This window comes from Condylura cristata, unplaced genomic scaffold (assembly GCF_000260355.1).
Source record: "Condylura cristata isolate star-nosed mole 26May11 unplaced genomic scaffold, ConCri1.0 scaffold00013, whole genome shotgun sequence".
NCBI classification, from domain to species: domain Eukaryota; kingdom Metazoa; phylum Chordata; class Mammalia; order Eulipotyphla; family Talpidae; genus Condylura; species Condylura cristata.
In genome coordinates this window covers 8,167,966-8,182,083 of record NW_004567114.1, presented here as the reverse complement: position 1 = coordinate 8,182,083, position 14,118 = coordinate 8,167,966, and the positions used below count along the sequence as shown (strand labels likewise).

Genomic DNA, 14,118 nt, shown 5'->3' with positions numbered 1-14,118 from the left:
AGGGAGGGAAATGCACGGGACTATGGTGGTGGCACAGGGGTGATTTGGTGATGGGAAACCCGTGGGGATTACAATTGAGATGAAAAAAAAAAAAGTGCAAAATGATGTAAAAATAAACTTTTTAATAAAAAAAAATGTGAAAAAAAAAATTGTTAATGACAACACTCATTACAAACCTTAACCTCACTTACAGCCACCTGCTAAGATTAGATTTCTTGCCATCAATGACATACAAGACTGTAAGCCTTAAACCACTTTAGTGACGTCACTTTACATAGACACAAAAAACTATACCAACAGAAAAATAAGAATCAAAAGTCCTATTTTTCTTAAGACACAATGACTATAACAAAAATGCACCAATAGTATCAGGTTAAACACAGTTAACTTAAAATTTATCCAATTTAGGGCCTCCCTGGTAGCACAGAGGTTAAAGTCACAGTGCTATTAAGCTAATGCCAGCTGCTGAGGCAGGAGTTCAATCCCCAGCCATGGATCTGCCTGTTCGGCTCTTCATTCTGTCTCTGGTGAACCTTTCACACCTGCCCACGGCACCTCTGGCCTACACCCCTGTTATTGTATGCATCAATAAATAAAATAAATCTTAAAAAAGAAATTATCCAATTTAAAATAGGGTTTATCTTTAACCAGATCTGGATAAACTATCCTCAGTTTCATCTTTATTTAAAAACACAGAAGTAAACCCCACACGCTAGCGCTTAGTGCTCCTCAACTCAATCAGCATTCATTTTAAGCCTACTATGTATCAGGAACTGTGTTTTCGAGTAATGAACTGCCTCCTCCCACCGGAATGTCAGCTCAGTGGGTGAAGCGCTCCGCTGGTCTGCTGCAGTGTGCCTACTGCGCGCAACAGTCCCGAGCCCAGCTGGTGCTCAGTGAGTACCCAAAGCTCAGTGACTGAGAAGACACAGAAATGTGTAAAATAAACTTCCACCTTTCTCATATGTAACAGTAAGATAGACAAATAACTCTCTACAGCAGCATGATCAAGTACAACAAAAGGAACAGTTAATACTTGGAAAAGCAGAAATACTATGTAATAAAAAGTTAAAGTAAAAACTACATACAATAAAATTATTAAAACTGGATTATTATTCTTAAGCTAACCACCCTTCTGGGTCTTAGTTTTCACACTCCAAAATAAAATGGTTGTATAAAATAAATCTTATAAACAAATGTGATGTACAATCATTTCACCATTCATATTCAGAAATAAAACGGTTCTTACACTATTCAGCATAGACTGCTGGCTTGGTCTCAGAGGTGTGTTGGGGACACTTTTGGATCCTCCTCCAAGCCACCCGGTCATCCACCTGGTAACAATGCCCTGGTCTTCATTAAACAGCTGCAAGTTTATTATAAAACAAAATCATCAATATAAGAAAAGATAAAAATAACATGGTTTCAGGTAGCAACAAGCCATGTTTTTCAAGTCTAATTTCCAGTAAATGTTTCCTGCCGACTGAGGCCTACTAATACAATCAACATGTCATGCCTGGCAGTATCATACCTCAAATTTCAGCATTCTCAAGTGAGAGGGGGATTACAGATTACAAAATACTTTTTAAAGTATACAAATTGAAAAAATTCACCTCTTCACAGATTCCATTTCCACAATGAAAAAGTTATATACTCAGGCAAAGTTACAAACAATAGTAGTAACACTGTCCTCTGAGACCACTGTTTTTTTTTATAAACAATATTGCAAATGACTTTCATCACTCAGTTACCTGCTCCATTTCCTCCCTTTTGATACCCAGGATGCTTCCCATTAGTCGTAAAACTTCATGACGCTGATTTTTTGGTGTATGGAAATGTCCGATGAAGAGGTTTCTCATTAAAACCCTATGAAATTGAAAGTGGAAACAGTTCAAATTATTTCAATACTAAGGGGCTCAACAATAAACACTGAACATACAGTTATACTTAATTATCAAAAACATTTATTTTATAGTAACTTTATTAAATCATTGATAAGTCTAATTAAGACAATTTCAAACAACTCATAATATACACATTAAAAAATATTACTTATTAATCACTGACTTTCTTCAACCAAAAAATTTATCAGTCAATATAATCGCTCATTAAGAGTAATTCTCATTGCCTATCTGGGTAGATGTCCATCTTAAAGAGACACTCCAGATCTTTCCATTCCCACCATAAACAGTGATGACAGTTCTTATGTTTAATAGTTATGTTTATACTTCCCCATTCATGTTTATAAAAATTTGTTTAAACTTTTCAAATATTATTACATATCTATCTCTCTAGTTTCAACCTAATATATGTGAGCAAATTATGTTCATTTAAGGACAGTAAAGAAAATTAAAAAGAATGCTAAGAGTAAATGTTTTGTTTTCTGATACTTCATACTGTGGCTGTTCTGACTCTTCCATGTGTTTTAAGATAAAGAATTTGAGCTGGAAAAATCTATTTAAAAGCCCAAGAAAAGAGTTGCTATTCTACCCACCCTTCATTAAACTACCTACAACTCAACACCATGTAAAGAAAAGGGTAGCATAGGGCGATCTGGTGACCAGGCCCTTCTGCAGTTTCTTCTCTCCAGTTCCCTCTGCAGCCCCTGGCCCGTGCTCCGTTAAGTGTGGGACTGCACCAAGGTGGTAGAGTGTCAGGAGGGGCTCACGTGAGTGCCAAGAAGAACCAGAGATTATCACAAGGCAGGAGGAAAATTCACCATCACCACTGCCAGAAATAGTGATTAATAGTCTTGTCCTTTTCTTGAATTCCCAACTTAAGAAAATTCATACTCTATCTTATAGGGGCATTTATTCCTGAAACTTGGCAGAATTCCTCAGGCTTAACCTGCTGGCCTCAAGAACAGTGGGCAGAGCTGCCTTGCCTTCTAGCTCCTTGTTACTGTAGTAATTGGCTTTATGCACTTTTTTTGAATAAACATGATGAGTACCACTCCAGTGCAACTCCATTCATACAATCCCAGATAACTATGCTAAAAATCAACAGAAGAAATACCGTCCCACCACTAAGAGATACTCCGATTAGTGAAGCAAACCAAATGCTCTTTCTTGCAGCCAAACTGAATTATATGTAGACTAACACCAGCAACTGTAAGATTTTGATGTAATTTTGGGACATTTATTTTGAATCTTACTAGTAACTGAGCACTGAAATGTAAAGAAGTTGAGCTTCTTTTAGATTAAGTTTACTTGTTGTTTTAAATGTTCTCAAATATTAGTCATTAATGGACAGAACAAAATGCTACTTTACTCTTTTAAGTATACACACACACACACATCTACAGGTAGAAGTAGTTTTTACTATAAAAATAACTCCACAAAATACACAGACGTGAAAAGACAGAACATACTTGTCTACTTTTCCTTCTGTACTGTTTACTAAATTCATCAATTTCTTTTGTACATCATCCAGCATTTCTTGTCGAAGTGCATCTGTTTTAAAACATGAATAAAGATAGTCATTAACTGATTAAAATAGTGTGAATTACTATATCATACTGATGTTACCTTTACCATGAAGTCTAGCAATAGGCACTTGCGCTTATTAGGAATATTCAATTACTCCCATCTCTCCTTTAATTCTGGGAAATAGAAATTCTGATACAGAAATTACCTATATGCCAGAAATTAATTCACATGCTTTGCTCCCAAAAGAATAATCAAATCCTTAACAAGAAACTTAACCCCTCTCCCCTGCCCCCCAAAATTTCACGCTCTTCAGAGAAAACAGCAAAAAAGAGATTTTCACCACTGCATCCTTGCATGAAATACTTCCAGACCCACCCTTTAATGGAAAGAAACAGAAAGGACAATTTACATTCCCTTTATCCATTTTCCTGGCTGGTTTCTGATTTTTGTGAACTAACAAGAGTATCTAACACAATTAAGACCATGGCTCAGGATGCAGTAAACGGCAAAGTATTCTGGGGTGACTAAATTCCAAAATGCAATTCAGATCACTGGCTCTAAAGTACCAACCACAACAGAGTATGACTTAGACATTACTGTGTTTATACTACTTTATTTTAAAACTCCTTTAAAAGGAAGCAAAATCTGTGAAATATTCGAATAGTTGGAATTTGAGACATTTTAAGTTTTTATAAAATCTAAAATCACAACAAATTTCGTGGAACTCTCAGGCACATCCATGAACTTCGCACCTGTTACTTCAGAAACTGAAGTTTGAGCTGCAAGAGAGGCTACATATTTTGTTCTGAAGGAAATGGAGAGGAGATGCTGTGCAACGGAGCTGCTTTCAGATCAAGGAACCCTCACCCCAACTGTACTCTACCGAACTTCTTTCCACAAACCTATTCATGCTGCCTTCTCCCAGTAATAGCAGGCTATAATTCCCTTCCCAAATTACTTGCAAATATTCTCTCCTATTCTGTGGGTTGTCCTTTTTCTATTTTTTGATGGTAGCCACTGAAACACAAAACTTCTGAATTTTGATAAAGTCCAGTTTATTTCTTCTCTTGTTGCCGGCGCTCTCAGTGTCATGTCTAAGGAACCACTGCTTAATTCAACATCACAAAGACTTACTCATAGAAGTTTTACAGTTTTAACTCTACAATTTAGGACTATGATCCATTTTAGCTTTTGTGGGGGGGGTGAGGAAGGGTTCCAGTTCTGTTCTTATGCACTGGATACCCAGTGAGTTTCAGCACCATATAATGAAAAACTGTTCCTGAACAACTGTCCCTATTGAAAATCAACTGACCATAAATAAATGGTTTATTCCTGGACTCTCAATTCCCAATGCAAGACTTCACTTACAAATGTTTTTTTCTTCTGTATGGAAAATTCGTTTCCATCTCCTAACAGCTGCCCATTAACAATTCCCATTTACTCTTCATATTTCAGCTCCTTGGTACTTCCTCAAAGAAGTTTTCTGTGAGCCATATAGAGTATGCCAGGTCTGTCTGTTTGGTTTCCATTCTGCTTTGTGTGTTGTCTAGAATCCTAATTTAAAATACTAAATGTGTACACAAAATGCCCCGTTTAACTACTGCAATTGCTTGTGGTTGTTCTAAATCTTAAAAATTTAAATTGCAAAGTGCAATTCATCTAATAGGCTAACTTTACCAAAACAGAAATGGTTGCCATAACCATATTATAAAAGCAAGGTTTGTGTTTGGAAAATCTACTATAAATGTTTCCTTTCCTGTCTTTCCAGTGGAATTTAAGCTTGGACATGACATTAAAAAAATTTTTTTTTAAATGAAAGAGAAGAAACAAGATTATTTTTATTAAAGGTCGAAGTCAGGAAGACACATTTTATATTCTTTATGTGCATATATATAGCATGACACAGGGTATTGCTTGGGCCTTCCCAAGAATGTACTACATTCTGCATATAAATAGAACTCTCAATTATTCAGAAGAATAGCAAGTGAGTCCATCTCCTTTTGATGTTCTGAATTAACCAACTCACTCGTGAGTAAAAGTCGGAGAAAGGAGGAGCAAGGCCTTTTCTTCCTCTTCTTCCACCCACTCCATTACTACCAAAAGGAAACGGAGAACAGCTCCAGGTTGCACTACCCAGCCTCCCCTTATTCTGAGATAGCCCTTCATTTATCTGTCATCTTCTACAATGAATGATTTTTGACCTAGATTACATGTCGAAATAATAAAATTCTGTGTATATTATTAAAATTAATTTTATTTAAATATGGCTACTAAGAAATTTAAAGTGTGCAGGTGACTTGGACTTTATTTTTGTTGGTTAGTACTACTCTGGTATCTAACCAAGCTATTGCCACTTATCCTGTCCCTTAAATAAAAAAGACAATACTGAATGACAATTCTTAGGGTAATAGTCACAAAATAGAATTCACTCAGATAAAATGATTTTAATGAAATAAATCAGAAAAATTTAATAGCACTATGCGAAAAACTCAGCAAGAAGTCTGTCTTTAAAAAGTTCAAGTCAAAAGGGGCCTCCTTGGTGGTACAATGGGCTAAATAAAGTAAAGCACCGAATTATGAGGCAGTCAGCAGCCCCTGCAGCACAAGTTCTATTCCCAGCTGGCCAGGGAGGTGGCCACATGGTGCGGCAGACCTCTCCTGTCTCATCTGCTGCGCCCTCAGCAGTGTATTTCAGTAAAAATCTGCCTGTTCTGCTCCCCACTCTGTCTCTGATGAATCCTCTCATTCCCCCATACCTCTGGTCTGTACCCAGTTCTTGTATGCATAACAATTAAAAAAAGTTTAAGTCAAAATATTTTCTTTAAGACAGTTCATTATTATTGGGATACTGATTAAAATCTATCTCGCAAGGTAGGATTAAAATAACTGTGTTAAAATTTCTAAACTATCAGAACATATAGTTAATTGGAACTGACAAACTCCACCTACCCCTGCAAGCGTACAGAGGGCTAGTTCAAATTTAATGGTAGTTTAAGTCTAAGTGTGATAATGGAGTCCAGAGGGAAAAAGGTGCTCAGAATCTGGGGGAGAGGTTTAAAAGGATATTAACCAGGAGAGGGGAAATGTCAAATACTGAGTTCAAAGCTCCCTACAGATTTCTTTTTTCTCTAGGCACCTTATTTTCTCCCATCATAGATAACAAGTATTTTTCCATAGAAACAAGATTAACTCAAATCACAATTTGAAATTAGAACTGTATGTACATGGGCAGGAAAATTCATTATTCAGAAATGAGTTTTATGCTAAATATAATACCTCTATGAAATAATCTAACATGCCAAAATACTTCTGGAATTTGAAGACAATAGATGGGAGTGGAGGAGTTGGGTTTATTTGAAGTTGAGTAATTAAGGAGCTGAGATCTAGCCTAGTTTGGAGGAAGAGCTACTAGAAATATATTACATCCTAAAACCTGTCATATCAGAGCCCCGTCTATAGGACCAGAGAGAAGGTGGCATAGTCTTCAACACTGATTTAAAATAAAAATTGAATATGAAATGTAACTGATTCCAAGTCAGCACATACAATTTTACATTTCATTTGTGATTAGTAACATTGCACTGTAACACAGATGTCTTCACAGAACATTATAAAATTAATCTACTTTTCTTACAAAGTGATTTGGCTATTTCATAATTCAGGTCCCTTAGAAAGAAACTCAACTGAAACGCCATCTAAGTAGAATTGTCACCTGAATGAGATAAGATTGGTTGGCGCAGGACTTTAGGGTCAGAAGACCTGACCAGCCACAGACCTGGATATGAATCATGCTCCTGTCACCAGAGTGAGACTTTACTTCCCATATCTCAAAGGATTTTTGAGAGAACCTGCCGAACAATTAAACATGGGTGTTCTATCTAGTCAAGTGCTCCTATACGAAGCACTAGTGCTCATTCATCTGATTTCTTAAAGTAACTAAGACTTCAACTTTCAACCTGGTCCTAACCAATATCAAATACCACATTGGTCAACGTTTTCCCTTACTTGCCATCTCTATAATAGAAGGCAAAGGAGTTAACAGAAGGAAAGAAAAATGTTCTAGGTGATTTATTTTATAGCTGTATCAGCAATTAAGTTGAATTACTGTATGATGTGCACTGGCTGCCTTAAAGGTAAATTTAAATCTATACATTAAACCTAACATAAGTAATTTTAGGCTATTTTGTTAAATGTAATCAAAACAAGCTAGAAATTAGTGGTCTTTTATGAGGTCTGCCACACCATGTGGGTCACCTCCGAGGCAAGGGATCGAACTTGCACTGAAGTGGCTGTGGCTGGTTGCAGTGCTGCCCTCTAACCCATTGTGCCACCAGGGAGGGGCCCCTAACAACATTACCTTTTAACTCAATTCTTTTCAACTATATTAGAATTTAAAGGTCCACAGTATATATGGTAAATGCTTTCTTATTTCATAGGTAAAGTAATTTGTGAAATTCCATTTCCTAGCAATGAACTTTCAGGAAAAGAGAACATTACTTGAGTATAGCTTTATTAACTTAAATTTTACTAGATCAGAATTTGTGATAAAGCTGAGTTAGGCTGAGGTCTGCTGGATACTTTTCTAGTTAAACTACAGTGGCTGTGGCATTTGAAAGACATGTCATGTAAGTATTTTAATGTAATCAGGTCAGGTAAATTTTCCCTATTCTTCCTCCCTCATTGCCTTGTATGAATTCTAATAATTTGTAATGCATTTTTTCCATTATTTAAAGAAAAATTGTTAAAAAGACTGAACATCATAAATCAAGTTATATGTTTTATTTTAAAAGGTAAATAGACCAACCATATTCTAAAAGGTGTGATTTTGTCAATGACAATAATTATTGACACTGAATATCACTGTAAAAAAACCAATGACAGGGCCTCCCTGGTGGCGCAGTTGGTTGAAAGCATAGCACTAAGACAGTAAGGCCACTTCCTCATGAGTTTTGATCCTCACCCCGGAAGTGACCCACATGGCATGGCAGACCTCTCCTGACTCCCCACTGCTCCCCTCAGCAGTGTGCCTCCTCAGTCGGCCTGTTCTGCTCCCCTCTCTCTGTCTCTGGTGAACCCTCTTATCGCCCATGCACCTCTGGCTGTACCCCAGTTCTGTATTCATAAATAAGTAAATCTTTAAAGAAAAAATACCAATGACAAATGGCTTTCTTTCTAGGCTGCAGACTGAACCTCTACTGATTTCTAAAAACTCCCTGTTGAAAATCAGCATAGACTACATCTGACCTAATGAAGTGTTGCTCAACCCACAAAGAGCTTTCAGAAAAACTTAAATTAGGGGCCTCCTTCACCTCTACAGCCTGTTTGATCCCTATCATATGATGCAGCAGACCTATCCTGCCTGGCCCACTGCTCCCCTCAGCAGTGTATTTCAGTGAATCCGCCTATTCTGTTCCCCACTCCGTATATGGTGAATCTTCTCTTACCCTTCACACCTCTGACCTGTACCTGGTTCTTCTATTGCAAAAAATAAAATAAAATACTTAAATTAGGTGTCATTAAAAAACTAGCATATTCCTCATAAAGTCCCAATTTCCAATCTCTTGAAAGGCATGAAGATTTGGCAGTGCTTGGACAGAGCTGAGAACGTGCTGTTCTTTATAAGGAACGCCCAGTTACCAGTCTCAGTTCTGTTTGCTTTTTTATGTTATCATTTAGGCGCCAGCTTATGATGTGTGCTTAGCATCCCTACTTAAGAGCTTAATTTCTCCATGAAGCCACCCACTCCCACCTCCAACTTCTCAGCATTTCACAACCCTCCCCCAGCCCCAACATCCTCGTCACTACCACCAGATCTTCGACCATTTTCCATACGTGAATTCAGCCCTCTATCTAGAATGCTCTTTCAGCTCCCTGCTACTTAGTTGTACCTATTTATCATTCAAGTGAGCTTAGTATACCCTCGCCAGTCTTTGCTCCCTTTCCATAAAACCAAAGAGAAGCACAATCTGCACTTTTCTTTCAAAACAGTGGTTGTGTATATGTGACTCCATGTCATTTCCCCCTTCCTGCCTGGCTGCAAACCTTCTGAAAGTAAGATCCTAGGTCCACTATCTATGATCTCCAGTGCCTATTTTAACACCTGGGAAACAGCATACAGTGATGCATGATAAATAAATGAAAAAATGATTAATTTTTTCTGGGAAGAGAAGCGTACCTAGGAAGACCAGAACAAGTTGAAAAAGGCATAATTATTTACCTGAATGATAGATCGACTTTTCCCCCACTTAAATTATGGCACTGTCTGGTATACCCAGATGTTTATAACATCATAAATAATTTTTTAACCATTTAAGGCAATTCAGAAAACTGCATCTGGTATTTCTTATACATTTCCTCTAAAATCACCACTTCTGCCAAAAACATCTATAAAGAAATCCCTCAAAAGGTTTGAGTAACAAAGCGTCTGGGAATGTATCTGGACTGAGTTCAACAGGACATTATATGTTTTCTTGTATAAATCATGTCCTGGAAAACGGAATGTCTTTATTTAAAATAAAAACTCTTACCATCCAGCACCATAAAAGCAGTTCCATGAAAAACATATAAACTTCTTTTATATTTGTAACTTTAAAATGTTTTTATGCTTCATATTACAGTAGGTTGACTGGGACTCATTTTATATGTTCTAGATTTTCTTTAAAAAACAGTCTAAGGAAATTTTCCAATCCCAATTCATAGAAGAACTTTTAAAGCCTTAAAAACTCATTTTTGAAAAATCAGTTATGGGCTCCTTTAAGATACTATTATAAACTGGCAAACACACCAAAAGAAATTCCTAGTGCTAGAGTCTAAACTTGTATTTTTTATGAACTTATTTTCTTTTACCTATCATGAAATTCTGCACTCTCCTGAACGAGTTATTAAAACAGTATTTTGTTTTCTATTTCAATTTTAACAGTTCAGCCGCAGTCTAGGTTCCCACAGGTGCGTATTTTCCCATGAATGACAGCTTCTTATAAATGCTGAACTCTGATCAATGCAGATAACGCCCTATCTGCTTCACAGAAGACTAATGTCTTAAGTTTGAAGTCAATCAAAACACAGGATGGCATGAGAAATAGGTTTTCAGAACTATATTGAATTATATTCAGGTAAAATGTTGAAAGAATTTCTAAAAGGATTAGTAATTCTTTTAGCAGTCAACACTATTAAAGTCTGATAGCATCTGTGAGATCTTAGGGTTTCCCTTTATTGTTACTTTCCCATGGCGGGTGAAATGGGGAGGAGGGCAGAGGGAGAAAGGGTGGGAGAGGAAGACAGGTTCCTACATGTTCACAGTGAAATCATGCTTTTGGCTCAAGCTCCTTGCAGGCCCCTGGGATCCATGGGGAACTGCACACGCACTGCTTGTGATTGCCGCTGTGTGCCGCTGTATTAAGCTACAGAACTGTGGCCTGTATGCAGCATATTATTTCCTTTTCTAATGAGCTCCTTGGAAAAAAAAAGGGCTCTTATCTAGTATCTCATATAGCATCTAGTATGAGGGTGAGCAGCTGGTTCTCATAAGTTCTTAAAGCCTGATAATGCACTTCTAAGACAAGGCCTGTTAACTCCCCTGAACTCCTAACACAGTTGCATACCCACAGCACAATTACTTTAAAAACGGCTACCTACTACTTTAACACTGGCATTATTGTTCCCTTTCATTAAGTTTGACTAGACTGAGTCATCTCATCTCTGGTAGCAATAACATAATCAAGAATTTGAATAAAATACTACTTTTTAAAGTGAGTTTCCCAATATTGTTTAAATGTTGAAACTATGTACCAACTAATCAACAGTCTACAGATGCTTAGAAATAAAATAATACGTTGTCTCTACAATTCAAGTCTCTGTACTTTCTTGCAACAAAAGCCAATCTGTCTTTTTCAAAATTGTTTCTCCTGGCAAATATTTTTGCTGTCTGGCCAAGTTTTGTGTTAAAAATAAAGTACAGTATTACAACATCAATCACCATTTAAAGTACTCAATGATCTAGGAAAGAAAATATACAGTGATTCTTTTGAAACAACCAAGCCAATCAAAGTTTTATTTAAATTATCAAGAGTAGTTTTGAGAAAATAAAATCACATTTGTATTTAGGGACATAAAAGCAATATTAAGAACTTAGATAATAAAAGAAAACAGATTGTTAAGAACTGTAAATGGCAAGAATGACTTAAAGACAAAACTGTTTCTTTCCTCCACTTTCCTGTCTGTGCAACATTGGACCCTTGCCTGTCTTTCTAAATACCAGTGCTACAAGCATAATTAGAGTTTTTTTTTTTTAAAGATTTATTTATTCATGCATACAGAACTGGGGTGCAGGAAGTGAGAGGATTCAGACAGAGTGGGGAGCAGAACAGGCAGATCGACGAAGTACACTGCTGAGGGGAGCAGCGGGCGGGTCAGGAGAGGTCTGCCATGCCATGTGGTCTCCCCCCCCGGGGCAGGTGGGAATTGAGCTCATGTGGCAGTGGCTTTAGCTTCTCAGTGCTGTGCTTTAACCCGCTGTGCCACCAGGGAGGGCCCATAATTAGTTTTTTTTTTTTTTAGCTATTCTTGATTCCACAAAATGAGTCAAAGTTCCTATGTATTTACAATGCATACTGTAATTTTTTTACATGAACAAAGACCTAGCCTTGTTAGAGAGAATCAAAATCTGAAAATACTCTACTAACGGGTGTAGGTAGGTATCTGAACAAGGATGAGACAGTGCAGGGACTCTGCTAGTACTTGTTAGATACAACAAGCCAGTGAACCTTTTGTGCTACCATCTTTTATGACACAGGAGATGTGGCAGAGCACTGAGTTGTTACAGACCAATGTTTCGGAATACTGTCTGTTCATCTCCATTAGTCTAGTCCTGCCCTAAGGTATCAATTCTTTGGTTAATGCCTTGGGTGCATAGTGTATCTCCTCTGGGTTGCCCATGTCTTCCAGGTCATAATGTGGTTGCACTGGCCCTCAACCTAACTAGGCTGTTTTTCCCAATAAATATTGCTCATAGGTAAAGGCAACCATTTCATCATTTAGGACATTACCAGGATACTGACCTATCTTAAAAGGAGATGGATATACAGAGAACAAAATAAAAGTCAGACTATAAAGAACATTTTCCAGATAGGATCATGTGACTTGGTCATGGGTATTTTCAAATTGTTTCTTTAAGCTATAAAAGACTTCCGGTTTGCTTATGAAATGTACACAAAATATGAGACCACCTTAATGTTATGTAAAAAGTTCCATAATTCTCAATAATATAATGTTTCCTTAATGTCCATTTCCAGTCCCTCTACTATGTTTCTTGAGTTCCAAAGTTGGCCTACTCTTACAAAGTAAACAGAGGACTTTTAGTTGGGAAGTAATTTGTCTCAGGATCAAGTTAACTTGGGAACTACTCTATATGGTCTATCTTGTCTTTTGGATCCCTAAAATTCATCTTCTGTCTTGTACTGGATTCAGGTTGGCTGACTCTGACTTGCCCTTTGGTATCCAAGTTTTCAGCGGTCCTTACATGCCGGCCACCACACTGTTTGACAGTATTTCTGCTGAGGCACATCCTGTGGATTTTTATCTATTTCTAATTTCTGTTTTATGTTAGGTGGTATTTCTTAATTCCTTTACTATGTACCTTGGTACTTCTGTGCCTAACCCAGACACCTAAAAGCTGATATATTTCTAGGCTCCACTAAGTCCCTTTCAATAATCTTACATCATTACCAACTAAATAAAGCCCTAGTATTCAATTTTCTACAAACCCTTAACTCAGAGATTATATGAGCACATGCCATCTTTGCCAGCTGCTAAGACTCAACAAAATTCTATGAAATACCTGATTACCTAGTTACAAGTGCATGGCTCACCTTGGGGAATTGACCGGATTAATGAGATACTTTAGAAGCATCAAAAATACATGATGAGTACCATGCACAATCATGAAAAGCCAGTTATACCCAGACATTCACCCCATGTAAAATACCGCTCTCCCAAACCCTTAGATGAAACAGGTAGAATGAGCATGAATTGATCAGGAAGAAGTCATAATCATAAAAATGCCAAGCTAGTCAAATCAAATAGCCAGACACTCAAAAACCCCTTTTGGCGGGCAGGGCAAAATCAACACAACGGACTGCTTTGATCTGCAGGCAAGCTAACTTGGCAGCCAGGCCCAGTTCACCACTCCTTTTCACCAGGACTACTGGTTTCGCTAAAATAATCAAATTGAAGCAAGCTGGTCACAGAAGATGGAAATGGAAGTCACACACCAATGGAAGTTGGTCTCCCTTAACTGCACCAAAGCATGAGTGCAACCTGATTCAACTACATCTGAATCAACTCCAAGGGGAAAAGGAAAAGGAAATAAACCTACTTTGCTTTTTGAGTTCTTCAATTTGTTCTTCCTTTAGATCTAACTGTTCTGTAAGTCTTGATGCTGAATCCAAGGCAACATTTGCTTCATCCAGGCGTTCCTGAGGGTAGACAGTTCATTAAAAAGCAGCATATCCACTACTGACTACAGCTAAATAACCTTTACTATTTCTCCCAACTATCACCAGAGTTTATCCTAAATCTAAAATCTAAACTCTACATCAAAAAGCAAATCAGGGCCCTCCCTGGTGGCGCTGCGGATTAAAGCACAGCACTAAGAAGCTTAAGCCACTTCCGCATGAGTTCGATTCCCGCCTGC

At 37.5% G+C, this 14,118-nt stretch overlaps 1 protein-coding gene across 1 annotated transcript in view; it reads right to left on the bottom strand.

Annotated features, from left to right (window-relative positions):
- The window catches only part of TRIP11 (thyroid hormone receptor interactor 11), a 63,593-nt gene that overhangs the window by 6,857 nt on the left and 42,618 nt on the right, over positions 1 to 14,118 (bottom strand). The window contains 4 exon segments of the mRNA XM_004681620.2: positions 1,250 to 1,366; positions 1,752 to 1,866; positions 3,371 to 3,452; positions 13,801 to 13,900. Coding sequence (XP_004681677.1) covers positions 1,250 to 1,366; positions 1,752 to 1,866; positions 3,371 to 3,452; positions 13,801 to 13,900 — 414 coding nt within the window.